The 16414-nt window shown below is 44.9% G+C and overlaps 1 protein-coding gene across 1 annotated transcript in view; it reads left to right on the plus strand.

Annotated features, from left to right (window-relative positions):
• Positions 1–14537, plus strand: part of LOC146199618 (chondroitin sulfate proteoglycan 4-like) — a 184479-nt gene extending 169942 nt beyond the window's left edge. The window contains exons 12-15 of the mRNA XM_084595140.1: positions 6663–6852; positions 8704–9516; positions 9795–11367; positions 11745–14537. Of these exons, the coding sequence (XP_084451266.1) occupies positions 6663–6852; positions 8704–9516; positions 9795–11367; positions 11745–12621 (3453 nt within the window). The 3' untranslated portion in view covers positions 12622–14537. The remainder of the gene's footprint in view (positions 1–6662; positions 6853–8703; positions 9517–9794; positions 11368–11744) is intronic.
• Positions 14538–16414: the final 1877 nt, after the last annotated feature.

Raw genomic sequence — 16414 nt, forward strand, 5'->3', positions numbered from 1 at the left:
TGTTTGACTCTTAAGGTTGAGTACGAGAGGATTTTCACACATGATGTTTGACTCTTAAGGTTGAGTACGAGAGGATTTTCACACATGATGTTTGACTCTTAAGGTTGAGTACGAGAGGATTTTCACACATGATGTTTGACTCTTAAGGTTGAGTACGAGAGGATTTTCACACATGATGTTTGACTCTTAAGGGAGTACGAGAGGATTTTCACACATGATGTTTGACTCTTAAGGTTGAGTACGAGAGGATTTTCACACATGATGTTTGACTCTTAAGGTTGAGTACGAGAGGATTTTCACACATGATGTTTGACTCTTAAGGTTGAGTACGAGAGGATTTTCACACATGATGTTTGACTCTTAAGGTTGAGTACGAGAGGATTTTCACACATGATGTTTGACTCTTAAGGTTGAGTACGAGAGGATTTTCACACATGATGTTTGACTCTTAAGGTTGAGTACGAGAGGATTTTCACACATGATGTTTGACTCTTAAGGTTGAGTACGAGAGGATTTTCACACATGATGTTTGACTCTTAAGGTTGAGTACGAGAGGATTTTCACACATGATGTTTGACTCTTAAGGTTGAGTACGAGAGGATTTTCACACATGATGTTTGACTCTTAAGGTTGAGTACGAGAGGATTTTCACACATGATGTTTGACTCTTAAGGTTGAGTACGAGAGGATTTTCACACATGATGTTTGACTCTTAAGGTTGAGTACGAGAGGATTTTCACACATGATGTTTGACTCTTAAGGTTGAGTACGAGAGGATTTTCACACATGATGTTTGACTCTTAAGGTTGAGTACGAGAGGATTTTCACACATGATGTTTGACTCTTAAGGTTGAGTACGAGAGGATTTTCACACATGATGTTTGACTCTTAAGGTTGAGTACGAGAGGATTTTCACACATGATGTTTGACTCTTAAGGTTGAGTACGAGAGGATTTTCACACATGATGTTTGACTCTTAAGGTTGAGTACGAGAGGATTTTCACACATGATGTTTGACTCTTAAGGTTGAGTACGAGAGGATTTTCACACATGATGTTTGACTCTTAAGGTTGAGTACGAGAGGATTTTCACACATGATGTTTGACTCTTAAGGTTGAGTACGAGAGGATTTTCACACATGATGTTTGACTCTTAAGGTTGAGTACGAGAGGATTTTCACACATGATGTTTGACTCTTAAGGTTGAGTACGAGAGGATTTTCACACATGATGTTTGACTCTTAAGGTTGAGTACGAGAGGATTTTCACACATGATGTTTGACTCTTAAGGTTGAGTACGAGAGGATTTTCACACATGATGTTTGACTCTTAAGGTTGAGTACGAGAGGATTTTCACACATGATGTTTGACTCTTAAGGTTGAGTACGAGAGGATTTTCACACATGATGTTTGACTCTTAAGGTTGAGTACGAGAGGATTTTCACACATGATGTTTGACTCTTAAGGTTGAGTACGAGAGGATTTTCACACATGATGTTTGACTCTTAAGGTTGAGTACGAGAGGATTTTCACACATGATGTTTGACTCTTAAGGTTGAGTACGAGAGGATTTTCACACATGATGTTTGACTCTTAAGGTTGAGTACGAGAGGATTTTCACACATGATGTTTGACTCTTAAGGTTGAGTACGAGAGGATTTTCACACATGATGTTTGACTCTTAAGGTTGAGTACGAGAGGATTTTCACACATGATGTTTGACTCTTAAGGTTGAGTACGAGAGGATTTTCACACATGATGTTTGACTCTTAAGGTTGAGTACGAGAGGATTTTCACACATGATGTTTGACTCTTAAGGTTGAGTACGAGAGGATTTTCACACATGATGTTTGACTCTTAAGGTTGAGTACGAGAGGATTTTCACACATGATGTTTGACTCTTAAGGTTGAGTACGAGAGGATTTTCACACATGATGTTTGACTCTTAAGGTTGAGTACGAGAGGATTTTCACACATGATGTTTGACTCTTAAGGTTGAGTACGAGAGGATTTTCACACATGATGTTTGACTCTTAAGGTTGAGTACGAGAGGATTTTCACACATGATGTTTGACTCTTAAGGTTGAGTACGAGAGGATTTTCACACATGATGTTTGACTCTTAAGGTTGAGTACGAGAGGATTTTCACACATGATGTTTGACTCTTAAGGTTGAGTACGAGAGGATTTTCACACATGATGTTTGACTCTTAAGGTTGAGTACGAGAGGATTTTCACACATGATGTTTGACTCTTAAGGTTGAGTACGAGAGGATTTTCACACATGATGTTTGACTCTTAAGGTTGAGTACGAGAGGATTTTCACACATGATGTTTGACTCTTAAGGTTGAGTACGAGAGGATTTTCACACATGATGTTTGACTCTTAAGGTTGAGTACGAGAGGATTTTCACACATGATGTTTGACTCTTAAGGTTGAGTACGAGAGGATTTTCACACATGATGTTTGACTCTTAAGGTTGAGTACGAGAGGATTTTCACACATGATGTTTGACTCTTAAGGTTGAGTACGAGAGGATTTTCACACATGATGTTTGACTCTTAAGGTTGAGTACGAGAGGATTTTCACACATGATGTTTGACTCTTAAGGTTGAGTACGAGAGGATTTTCACACATGATGTTTGACTCTTAAGGTTGAGTACGAGAGGATTTTCACACATGATGTTTGACTCTTAAGGTTGAGTACGAGAGGATTTTCACACATGATGTTTGACTCTTAAGGTTGAGTACGAGAGGATTTTCACACATGATGTTTGACTCTTAAGGTTGAGTACTAGAGGATTTTCACACATGATGTTTGACTCTTAAGGTTGAGAACGAGAGGATTTTCACACATGATGTTTGACTCTTAAGGTTGAGTACGAGAGGATTTTCACACATGATGTTTGACTCTTAAGGTTGAGTACGAGAGGATTTTCACACATGATGTTTGACTCTTAAGGTTGAGTACGAGAGGATTTTCACACATGATGTTTGACTCTTAAGGTTGAGAACGAGAGGATTTTCACACATGATGTTTGACTCTTAAGGTTGAGTACGAGAGGATTTTCACACATGATGTTTGACTCTTAAGGTTGAGTACGAGAGGATTTTCACACATGATGTTTGACTCTTAAGGTTGAGTACGAGAGGATTTTCACACATGATGTTTGACTCTTAAGGTTGAGTACGAGAGGATTTTCACACATGATGTTTGACTCTTAAGGTTGAGTACGAGAGGATTTTCACACATGATGTTTGACTCTTAAGGTTGAGTACGAGAGGATTTTCACACATGATGTTTGACTCTTAAGGTTGAGTACGAGAGGATTTTCACACATGATGTTTGACTCTTAAGGTTGAGTACGAGAGGATTTTCACACATGATGTTTGACTCTTAAGGTTGAGTACGAGAGGATTTTCACACATGATGTTTGACTCTTAAGGTTGAGTACGAGAGGATTTTCACACATGATGTTTGACTCTTAAGGTTGAGTACGAGAGGATTTTCACACATGATGTTTGACTCTTAAGGTTGAGTACGAGAGGATTTTCACACATGATGTTTGACTCTTAAGGTTGAGTACGAGAGGATTTTCACACATGATGTTTGACTCTTAAGGTTGAGTACGAGAGGATTTTCACACATGATGTTTGACTCTTAAGGTTGAGTACGAGAGGATTTTCACACATGATGTTTGACTCTTAAGGTTGAGTACGAGAGGATTTTCACACATGATGTTTGACTCTTAAGGTTGAGTACTAGAGGATTTTCACACATGATGTTTGACTCTTAAGGTTGAGAACGAGAGGATTTTCACACATGATGTTTGACTCTTAAGGTTGAGTACGAGAGGATTTTCACACATGATGTTTGACTCTTAAGGTTGAGTACGAGAGGATTTTCACACATGATGTTTGACTCTTAAGGTTGAGTACGAGAGGATTTTCACACATGATGTTTGACTCTTAAGGTTGAGAACGAGAGGATTTTCACACATGATGTTTGACTCTTAAGGTTGAGTACGAGAGGATTTTCACACATGATGTTTGACTCTTAAGGTTGAGAACGAGAGGATTTTCACACATGATGTTTGACTCTTAAGGTTGAGTACTAGAGGATTTTCACACATGATGTTTGACTCTTAAGGTTGAGAACGAGAGGATTTTCACACATGATGTTTGACTCTTAAGGTTGAGTACGAGAGGATTTTCACACATGATGTTTGACTCTTAAGGTTGAGTACGAGAGGATTTTCACACATGATGTTTGACTCTTAAGGTTGAGTACGAGAGGATTTTCACACATGATGTTTGACTCTTAAGGTTGAGTACGAGAGGATTTTCACACATGATGTTTGACTCTTAAGGTTGAGTACGAGAGGATTTTCACACATGATGTTTGACTATTAAGGTTGAGAACGAGAGGATTTTCACACATGATGTTTGACTCTTAAGGTTGAGTACGAGAGGATTTTCACACATGATGTTTGACTCTTAAGGTTGAGTACGAGAGGATTTTCACACATGATGTTTGACTCTTAAGGTTGAGTACGAGAGGATTTTCACACATGATGTTTGACTCTTAAGGTTGAGTACGAGAGGATTTTCACACATGATGTTTGACTCTTAAGGTTGAGAACGAGAGGATTTTCACACATGATGTTTGACTCTTAAGGTTGAGTACGAGAGGATTTTCACACATGATGTTTGACTCTTAAGGTTGAGTACTAGAGGATTTTCACACATGATGTTTGACTCTTAAGGTTGAGAACGAGAGGATTTTCACACATGATGTTTGACTCTTAAGGTTGAGTACTAGAGGATTTTCACACATGATGTTTGACTCTTAAGGTTGAGAACGAGAGGATTTTCACACATGATGTTTGACTCTTAAGGTTGAGTACGAGAGGATTTTCACACATGATGTTTGACTCTTAAGGTTGAGTACGAGAGGATTTTCACACATGATGTTTGACTCTTAAGGTTGAGTACGAGAGGATTTTCACACATGATGTTTGACTCTTAAGGTTGAGTACGAGAGGATTTTCACACATGATGTTTGACTCTTAAGGTTGAGTACGAGAGGATTTTCACACATGATGTTTGACTCTTAAGGTTGAGTACGAGAGGATTTTCACACATGATGTTTGACTCTTAAGGTTGAGTACGAGAGGATTTTCACACATGATGTTTGACTCTTAAGGTTGAGTACGAGAGGATTTTCACACATGATGTTTGACTCTTAAGGTTGAGTACGAGAGGATTTTCACACATGATGTTTGACTCTTAAGGTTGAGTACGAGAGGATTTTCACACATGATGTTTGACTCTTAAGGTTGAGTACGAGAGGATTTTCACACATGATGTTTGACTCTTAAGGTTGAGTACGAGAGGATTTTCACACATGATGTTTGACTCTTAAGGTTGAGTACTAGAGGATTTTCACACATGATGTTTGACTCTTAAGGTTGAGAACGAGAGGATTTTCACACATGATGTTTGACTCTTAAGGTTGAGTACGAGAGGATTTTCACACATGATGTTTGACTCTTAAGGTTGAGTACGAGAGGATTTTCACACATGATGTTTGACTCTTAAGGTTGAGTACGAGAGGATTTTCACACATGATGTTTGACTCTTAAGGTTGAGTACGAGAGGATTTTCACACATGATGTTTGACTCTTAAGGTTGAGTACGAGAGGATTTTCACACATGATGTTTGACTCTTAAGGTTGAGAACGAGAGGATTTTCACACATGATGTTTGACTCTTAAGGTTGAGTACGAGAGGATTTTCACACATGATGTTTGACTCTTAAGGTTGAGTACGAGAGGATTTTCACACATGATGTTTGACTCTTAAGGTTGAGTACGAGAGGATTTTCACACATGATGTTTGACTCTTAAGGTTGAGTACGAGAGGATTTTCACACATGATGTTTGACTCTTAAGGTTGAGAACGAGAGGATTTTCACACATGATGTTTGACTCTTAAGGTTGAGTACGAGAGGATTTTCACACATGATGTTTGACTCTTAAGGTTGAGTACGAGAGGATTTTCACACATGATGTTTGACTCTTAAGGTTGAGTACGAGAGGATTTTCACACATGATGTTTGACTCTTAAGGTTGAGTATGAGAGGATTTTCACACATGATGTTTGACTCTTAAGGTTGAGTACGAGAGGATTTTCACACATGATGTTTGACTCTTAAGGTTGAGTACGAGAGGATTTTCACACATGATGTTTGACTCTTAAGGTTGAGTACGAGAGGATTTTCACACATGATGTTTGACTCTTAAGGTTGAGTACGAGAGGATTTTCACACATGATGTTTGACTCTTAAGGTTGAGTACGAGAGGATTTTCACACATGATGTTTGACTCTTAAGGTTGAGTACTAGAGGATTTTCACACATGATGTTTGACTCTTAAGGTTGAGAACGAGAGGATTTTCACACATGATGTTTGACTCTTAAGGTTGAGTACGAGAGGATTTTCACACATGATGTTTGACTCTTAAGGTTGAGTACGAGAGGATTTTCACACATGATGTTTGACTCTTAAGGTTGAGTACGAGAGGATTTTCACACATGATGTTTGACTCTTAACGTTGAGTACGAGAGGATTTTCACACATGATGTTTGACTCTTACACGCAGGTAGAGTACGAGAGCGTGGACGGTGGCCAAGACTCGGCTCCAACTGCGGCCTACCAGGACTCATTCGGCTTCGTAGCGTTTCTGGGAGACACCACTTCGGCACCGGGAATATTTCGACTCACCGTCTACCCGGACAGTTTCTGGGAGCCCATTGAGGTGTTGCACAACTCTACGCTTTTCGTCGACCATGGTGAGCACGCGACCCTCTAAAGTGTTCGCAGTGCTTTTCCCCAACTATACTAGCGGTCAACTTACTGTGGCACTGAAGCCAGGACTAGGTAGGAAAGGGAAGGAGACGAGCCTTGGCTCCCGCGCCTATCAGGGTCGTCAGTAAACAAGAGTTCTCCCCCCCCCCCCCCCCCGAAGTCCGAAGTCCGATGCCTCAATAATAATAATAATAATAATAATTGGTTCGCAGGAAGGGAAAGGCGCAGTATCTGTCACACTTGTGTGACTCAATCCTTGACACAGTGTTTTGACCGCCGGTTTTTCCTCTGCCGCCTATTTGCATTATTGCCATAGTAAGGTGGCGTAAGCGGGGCCTTGTACTTCAGCCAAGCAGGTTCGACCGCAGTGCCGTAGAAAGCTATCTTCGACTAGTGCCAGGAGCACAAAGCATTTGCCTTTATTGTGTTGCTATTTTGAGCAATTTTTACGAAGTATGATGTTCTTGAAAGTATTTGGTCTCCTTATATTCACTTTAGCTAGAGTGCCATTCAAAGTCTATTATAGTTTTTTTACGGAGTTACTCTCATTATTGTTTCCTTCTGCTCAGCTTTTGTTCCCAGTCTTCTTTTACCAGATATCTCCGAGTTTGCATCAAAACTAAGGTGTTAATTGTTTAATATAGAATGCACGATGCCTATTTAATTGACGGGTCGTTACGTAACTATATATTTTAGTAACAGAGTTTGTATTTTCAGTCGACTGTTATTCTCCGCGCGAAAAGTTGCAGACGATAGGCATGATTTATGCGGTGGTATACGTATACTTTAGCATTGGAGTCTACCGGCCGTTTGCGTCTGCTGGGCCTGTATTCCTAGCTTGCTTCGTCTTGAAAAGTGTCGTTTTCACCCTCATCTGATTGGTATAAACACCGTAAATAGAAGTGCTGAGAATTCTGACATCCAGTTTCGTTGTTTTCGCCAATCAGAGAACTCGAAGGGAGGGCAAAAAGGACGCTTCTGAGAGCGACACAAACTAGGAATATGGGCCTAGCATATACGGCTTCGTCAGCTAGGCGATCTATTTGTTTCTTTAAATTTTCTTTGGCAATGGGTCTGTGGTATCGGTCGGGTGGCTTCTGGAAATGTCTGAGTGTGTGTGGCGGCTGGAACATTGTGGTTGTGTGGAGGTTGGATGGAGGCATTTGGAGAGGGCAGGTTGATATGTGAGTGATGAATGGACGCACGTACATAGCAAATCCACCTTCTCTCCTGAAGGGTGTCCGGGTGGCGGAAACTTCATACACAAAGGCAGATTTTTTTTACGATATTAGGCGTTTAATGCGTTAAAACAAAGACCTGACAATGAAAAAACAGAGAGGTAAAGCTGGATAATGTGAACTGTAGATACTTGCAAATTGAGAAAGACGTAAACAAACAGTAAGCGGAACGAAAACCAGACAGAGAACACAAAACGCACCCTGCAAACATAAAAGAGTGCGTCAGAGGTCAAGGCACAGGCAGCGGTTCCGGTTTAGATCCCAGCACCACCGTGATTTTCTTTTTTTTTTTTTTTCACCTGCGAGGCATCCGTGAAAGCTTTATAGATTTCTTCTCTAGCCGCCTGGCCGCACTCATAAAGATACTGAGTAATTATTTCCCAGTAGAAATTTACTCTGCTAATACTTTTCAATTACGTTGTGATTGTATCTACTAGCTTAACCACCAGCGTTCTGCCCACGTTTCTTCTATTTGCTGTACGCGAAAGAAGGCTATTATATACCTTCACCGCGAAATCGACACCGCTAGGTGTGCCGCATTAAAGTCCAAAAAATGAGATCCCCGCCTGAAGCGCTGAATTTTTATGACGAATGCAGGTGACGTCGCGGTTTTGAATGCATCAACTCTCCTGGTAAGGCATCAAGCTCTGGACCCAGCGAACATTACTTTCACCATCGTTCTGCCGCCACTATCTGGGCGGCTACTTTTGGGTGACTATGCGACGAGCACGTTCACACAGGCCGACGTGAATTCCGGCAGCCTGCGGTACCAGCACATTGGAAACGGCACCGAAGATACTGTGGGCCTGGAAGTGTCCAATGGCATTTCCTCCCGTGATCGACTGGACCTCACTGTTCGCGTGGTGCCCCAGGTCATCCTGCTGGAGACGGGAAACGTGAGCGTCCAAGAGGGCGGGCAAGCCACCCTCGCCGGCTCGCACATCAGCGCCGGAGCCCTGCGAGAACTGCTACCCCAGCTTTTGGTTGTCGAGCCTCCGCAGCACGGTCGGCTTTCGTCGTCGGCTTTTTCTCCGGAGCAGCTGGACAGTGGAGAGCTGAAGTATCAGCACGATGGCAGCGAGACGATTAGAGACTGGTTTACGGTCGTCGCCCGAGGCGTGGGACGCGAGAGCTTGCCCGGAACGGTGCACGTCTCCGTGCAGCCCGTCAACGACGAGGCTCCCTACATCGCTAACAACACTGGTCTGGACCTGTGGGAAGGAGCAGTGGCACCAATCTCGGCCACGCACCTTGCTGCGCTGGACGACGACTCGGAAGCCTCCCAGTTGCGCTTCCACATCTCGACACCGAGCAACGGATATGTGGCCTTGAGGAACGACACGAAGACACCGCTGCTGTCGTTCACCCAGGACCAGCTAAACCGCGGCGCGGTCGTCTTCGTGCACACCGGTGGGTGTAGGTACCCGCCTTCTGAGCCGGGCACCTTTCTTGTAGTGCATGCACCTGCACGTGAAAAGCTTGCAGTAGTCGGTTGTCTAATACGCCAAACATTCTCCCTGCGAAATTTCCAAACATTTGGTCACAATTTGCTTTCCTGCTCCCAACGCTTCCTACACTTCTACCTGAAAATTTTTGTCAGGCCCGTAAAGGTAATACTGGTGGTGAGTAAAATGGTGTGTTTTTTTAAAGGAGCGGAACTTCAAGTATCGCTCTCTGCCCTTACGCAGGTTCACCAGCTGGAGGCTTCAAGTTTCAAGTAACGGATGGCTTGAATCAAGGATCACCGCATGTGTTCACCGTGAACGCAAGATCACTCAAGATCCGCCTGGAGCACAACAAGACGCTCAGTGTCCTTCCGGGAAGTCAACAGTCCATCACGCGTGACCACCTCCTCGCTCGCACAGGAGACCACACACGTGACGTCTCTTTCGTGGTCGTTCGCACACCACGTCTTGGCAGGCTCCTGCGTGAGAATCCCAGTGACGGAACTCTGGCCCAGCTCAGCCGCTTCACGCAGGCGGACATCGACAACTACTTGGTTCTGTACGAGCATAGATCCCCTATGACCGCCCCAGTTGAATACGACTCTTTTATGGTCGACTTGGAAACTCCCAACGCGGTTCCCGTCAAGAACATCTTGTTTGCTATCCGTATTGCCTTGGATGATTCACTGGCTTCGGTTCTCGGACAGCTTCGCGTGTCCGAAGGTGGAAGGGTGCCATTGTCTTCAGCGCTGGACGTGGGAGCGTTAGAGGCGTTGTGGCGTGGTAAGCCAGATGTACCTCCGAGGCTTCGTGTTTGCCTGCTGTCGCAGCCTGTGCGCGGGTGGCTGGAGGTGGACCAGAAGAACGCCAGTGTGCCCGTATGCATATCAGCGCACAGGTTGGATCGCGTCGTCTACGTACACGACGATTCTGAGACGTTAGACGATTCCTTCGGAGTTGGCTTGTTTCTGACTGCGGCTGAGGGGGATCACGGTGACATGGCACTGCACAACAGCACGTTGAAAGTAGCGGTAGAACCAGTCAATGACAAGCCCTTCAGTTTAGAGACACCTTCCCCTGTTATGCGCATAACTAAAGGGTACAGAACTGCTCTCAGCCGTGACATCCTTAGAACAACCGATGACGATGGAGCTTCCAGCCAGATAGTTTATAGAGTTGTAAAATATGACGAGACTGGAGCTGCAACGCTTGTTCTAGGGGACTCAGGAATATCCCTAACAAATTTTACTCAAAAAGATATAGACGAAGGCAGAATATATATAGTCCACAACGGATCCCCAAAATCGCCCCTCACATTTAGTTTTGTTGTCAGTGACGGCGTTCACCCAAGCAAAGCGTTCATATTAACTTTAAACGTAGAGTCTGTTGAGGTGCGTCTGGTTAATGGCACGAACCTCGTTCTTCAGCAAGGTGACCTTAGAGCTGTGTTAACTCCAGCTGTGTTTGGGGCATGGACAAACGCCGATATGGACGACCTGATCTACAACGTCACCTCTGCGCCACGTTTCGGTCACCTGGTATTTCCAGACGGAGCCGCGGTGGACGATTTTACGCAAGGAGATCTTGAACAAGGTCTTGTCATCTACGAACAGCATGACCTCAGCAGTTCCAAAGATTCGTTTTCAATTGCTGTGAGTTGCAAGACAAGCCCAGTCGCTGTCCGCAAAGTGGACGTGAACGTTGAAGCTCTCGTTAGGCAACGACCACTGCAGGCTATGCCAGGCCGCTCGGTACTCATAACAGTGGACCATCTGGACGCATCGAAGCTGGCCGCTCGGTCAAATGGAAACCCTCGGTAAGTTCCGACTTGTCCCTGACCTCTGCAGTTCGGCTCTTTATGAGGCTTAGATGCGCAGTCCACTGAAACCGTTGATGTGCGACATTTTAGAGATCAACCTTATACCCTACTTCCTGCACCGTTTGTTTTCTTTTTCTTGTTTTAGGTATATGTGAAAAATATGGAGGTAAAATGGTCTCCTATGCCGTAGCTATAGCTTTTTGTCCTTGTCTTGCTCATAAAAATGAGTAAGTGTGGTTGGCAGGTGAAATTGAGATTCAGAGACAGTTCCATATTCATATATTTTCCAATGAGCGGCTCCTAAAGCCACTGAAGTACTCAAGCGCCCAAAACCCAGCTATTTGCTGACACCACTCTGCGCCATGGCCACGCAGGTACAGCGTCACGCGGCAGCCCGTCCACGGTATTCTGCTCCTGTCCAACGGCACCTCTCAAACTGCTGTCTTACACTTCTCTCACGAGGACGTTCTAAACGAGACAGTCTTCTACCGTGTCCATCGGAGAGAGACGCTAGTGGACGCCTCTCCAGGAATCGTCAACGACCACTTCGACTTCGAGCTCACAGCACCCGGAGTGCAGCCCGGTAGTAGCCGCTTCCTGGTGCAAGTACAGACAGGCAGCAGTTCTCCTCCCCCCGGTGTCGGGGCGGCGACGCCGCCACACTCGCCGACGGCAGCGACCGGCACTGTGTCCCCTGCGGACAACACGAGCATGGGCGAGCGGCCCCCTGGAGTCGTAGAGACGGGTCCAAGGGCGCCGCTGCTCACCAACGAGCACCTTGTGGTCATCGGCGTCGCGGCCGGTGTACTGTTGCTCCTCACCGTCGTCGCTGTGGCCGGGGTAGCTTGTGGCGCGTGTCGCTCACGGCGCAGCGGCAGCGACAAGTCCGGAGGCAGCGCGCAGTCGTCATCGCGTGGTCCTCCGCGAGAGGCGTTCCCGGAGGAGCTGCCCGCGCCTCCAGCACCGCCGCCCACGTCTCCGTCGAGCAGCAGCAGCGAACCACCCCCAACGGTTGTGGCGGCCGCGGCGCACGTGGATTTAGACTGCTTGCCACCGCCGCCTTACGCGGGTTCCGGCGCCGTGGGGACCGAAGTGAGTCCCGCGGTGCCCACGTGCAAGGTGACACCTCTGGGACACGTAGAGGCGGCCAAGACGCCATCGGAAGGTGCCAGCGAGAGCGACGACTGGAACGGCGACGTGCGCTTCTCGGCGCCAACGACCGTGCTCAGGAAGAACCAGTACTGGGTGTAGGTAGTTACGCAAGGAGTGCGACGTCGTGCTCCGACAGAGGCCTTGTTCTGCGCACTTATTAACCGGCGTGCGTGAGTGTGTGCTGAGTGCGTGGAAATGCGTGCGTGTGACGCTTGGCTTGTCATCCGCGACACTCGCTTGTGTGGGTGTACTTCATGCGGGTAGTCTTTGTTCCATCATTTCCGCAAGTGCATTTTATTTGCTTTCTTTTACTTGGGGCGCCCGCCTTACGTGCAAGCATAGCAGTCGGTTCGACCTCTGCGTACAATGCTCGGGGGTATTCGGTGTGCTGCATGTCCTAGAAGAAGGGGCAAACGTCTGGCACTTTAGCGTTTTGTGCATCTGGGTCATCACCATTGATTCGTCACTGCCTTATAGGAAAATGCAAGGCAAACAGTGCAAACATTGTTACTGTACACGTTTTAGTGAAAAGCTGGCTTTTTTGCCAGTCTGTCATTGCTTGGTGGAATGGGTGTGTTTTATACGCAATTCCGCCATTGCTCAAGAAGAAGGCTGAGGTCACTGGAGTTTTCCGGAAGGCATGAAGCGTTCAACTTTACGGACATCATCGCGCTTATTGTCTCAGAAAAGTTAACGAGCAGCCAAAATTATAAGTGCCACGGTCTCCGCAAGCTGCCGGAATTTAAAATTCGGCCGTCCCAGTGTGTTCTAAGCTGCGCATGCTATCGTAGGTTGGCGGTACTGTTGCAGAATTTAGTTATTAAAACATTAAAATACTCAAACGTTTACACTTTTCACCGCTGCGGTGAAAATGCGACCTATTTCGTAAATTTAACAAGGCGTACCTTTATACAAATCTGCATGAATCTGTGACAGTTATACCGTTCCTGGAAGACATCCAGTGACTTCAGTGCTTAACATGTCTTTCTAATATTCGCCATCATCTCTCACCACGCATGTAAGCACGGACGATCATCTCGAGCCACTGCGATAATGACGTTTCCTGTCAAGGATTGCCGTTGTCATCTACTATTGCCACCTCTTCAATGTTACTCCCGTAATCTCAAGTCTTCCTCCGCGCATATAGCCGGTGCCGGTCGAAAGGCGGGGTTCGGAGTTTTCTTTCTTCGTATAATGTATTCAAGAAGCAACCGAGCAATATTGCACGTTTCGGCTTTTACTGGAGGACTAATTTATCTTCCGAATTCACCTATATGAGTCTACTAACTCATTCGCTTAAGAAATTTGAAATTTTTCCCATTTTGTGGCAAGAGGCGGGAAAGGGGGGTATCCAAGTTATGAAATACTGGTAACTATACCATAAGACCCGTTTCCGTATCACTACATGCAGTATGAGGCTAAATGTGCGGGCCTATAGCCCAACCCTACATTCATATGGCCATAAGTATCGGATTAAATTCACTCCTTGCAGAACCCCGCTTTTCGAGAGGTGACTGGCGAGAACCCGCAAGAAACTGCCTTTTATGTCGTCGTCGTCGTAATACACAGATGCACTATTTTATTACTGACACTCGCAGCAGTTTTTACCATGTGCTCCAGCGCTGCCGAACTCACGCAAAGGTATGCGTGTAGTGAGTGAGTGATGCCGCGCGGTTTTCGTAGCGCAATACGAGCTATTTATGCACGGGGTGGTGATCCAACTTCATCTTTTTCCATTCACTGTCTTTTCCTGTTTGTAAGTTTTTTTATACCTAGCTCGCATTGTCTAGTTTAGATACAAAGGTCAGGACCAGAGCTTCGGTAAATGGTATAAAAGAAGGAAATAGGCAGGTGGCGGGTCACGTTACAAGTAATTACAGATATGCTCGTTGGCAATGATATTCGACGAGCACTGCATCCCTGCAAATTATTGATGGTTTGGTTTGGTTTGTGGGGTTTAACATCTCAAAGCGACTCAGGCTATGAGAGACGCCGTAGTGGAGGACGCCGGAAATTTCGACCACCTGGGGTTCTTTAACGTGCACTGACATCGCATAGCACACGGGCGCCTTGCTTTTCGCCTCCATCGAAAAGCGGCCGCCGAGGCCGGGATTCGATAGAGTTAATGCTTAGTATCTTGCGTCTTCCTTTGCAGCAGCAAATATGTTTCGCTAACAAGCGTGAAAGAGGATATGCTGGAAACCTATGCATTAGATATGCCACGTCGATGTCAATGAGGTACGGTACGTAAAGATAGGGTCAGGCTGATGCCCAGTTCAAAATTTCTTTTTTTTTTTTGTTTGTGGCATCGGCACGTACATATAGCTTTTGAGTTCCATGATACGGCAATCACCTAAAATATGTTGTTGAAGTTCGCTGAGGGTACATTTGAATGCAAATGGAACACAGCATGGGCGATGCAGTCATCCTATCTCTTTAATGTACTGACCCTTACACATACCTCATTGCCTGTAAGCTGGGCTGGAAAATAGAGGTGCGGGGACGGAAGAGGTCTGAAGCGTCATTCAGTCAGCGCCCCACTTCTGTTGCACTATCGCTTAAAGTATACGTTCAGAACGCACATAAACGCTCCTCGTCAAAGCGGCCACACCAAGAGTGGTCAGGATCTTGAAAATGTCTCGTCGAAATTTCTAGAAACTTGACCGTGACGTCGACCTTCTCCAGCGTTGTTGCACACATTTACTAAGTCAGCAGTTGTACAATCACTCAGTATTCTTCGGGATAGAAACACATCGAACGCACGCTTTTTGATCTCACAAAAATCCTTTCGCGCACAGGGAAACTTCATTCCAGCACCTTTGAACTTTTTACCGAATACTATACATTTACTGTACTTTTTACAGAATAATATGAAGGAGGAACCACTGCTGACTGCCTCAATAGCCCTCAATGCTGTCCGCTTTGTCTAACGGTCAAAGAATATCTCTTTTCTCTTTTGTCCGAGATGCTCTTCAGAAGTTTGCAGTTCGGGCCAGTAAAACTAGTCGCTATGATAATTGCGGATAAAAAGTTGTTCTTAAATCGGCCACTTCTTCGTTCATTATCGCTGCAAAGAACAAGTTTCGGAGTCACCCTGGTGGCTAGCAGGGGCTACTTTCCGAGAACGGTAGCGTAGTTCTACCAAGTCAAAATCTAGATATTGCGTTAGACTTTGGTCTGATGGCGGCCACTAGACATCCCTGTGCAGAGGAAATGTCGTCGTAGAAACATTAAACGGGCGGTATTTTGGTGAGATAGAGATACACTACATTTCCTAACTATACTTAAGTCTGCTATAGCTAGCACTATTTCTTTTTACTAAAAACTTGTCATGTAATTCCAGCAAACGTGCCAGTTAATGCCTGCAGACGCTAAGTTTTGTTGCATAACACCCAAACAAGTCATACCTATATGGTTAATTATCGATCAAAACTATATGCCAGGCTTTGTTGAAACAGTATTAATACGTAGCAAAAACGGTTTTAAATTAGAAAAGAAAACATTTCATAAAAGGTTTAAAGTCATAGCCGTACATAGCCAGCAAAACAAATTCGTTCATTTCGCGACGAAAAATTAACTGGCATAATTATGCCCTTCACCGCAGACGACTAATGCAAGCGGTGAAATACATCTGCAAGACGTTCTTTCCTGAATTTAAATTGCCTGTAGTTGTTCGTTAGTCACTGTACCTATTTCACTGCCGCGCAGTGGTTAGGCATTCGAAGAGGAGTGCTCTTCTCGGCACGTTAGCCCGGTTATCATAGAATAACCGGCAGTTTTTGTTTTTTTTTTTTTTTTCATACATTCATCACGCTTCGGCGTCCTGACTGCAATCACGGTGATACGGAAGGAAGCATTCATTATATCACAAATGGAGCACTTTTGACATTTG

The sequence above is a fragment of the Amblyomma maculatum genome, chromosome 2 (assembly GCF_055883805.1).
Source record: "Amblyomma maculatum isolate TAMU_Amacu chromosome 2, ASM5588380v1, whole genome shotgun sequence".
Lineage (NCBI taxonomy): Eukaryota > Metazoa > Arthropoda > Arachnida > Ixodida > Ixodidae > Amblyomma > Amblyomma maculatum.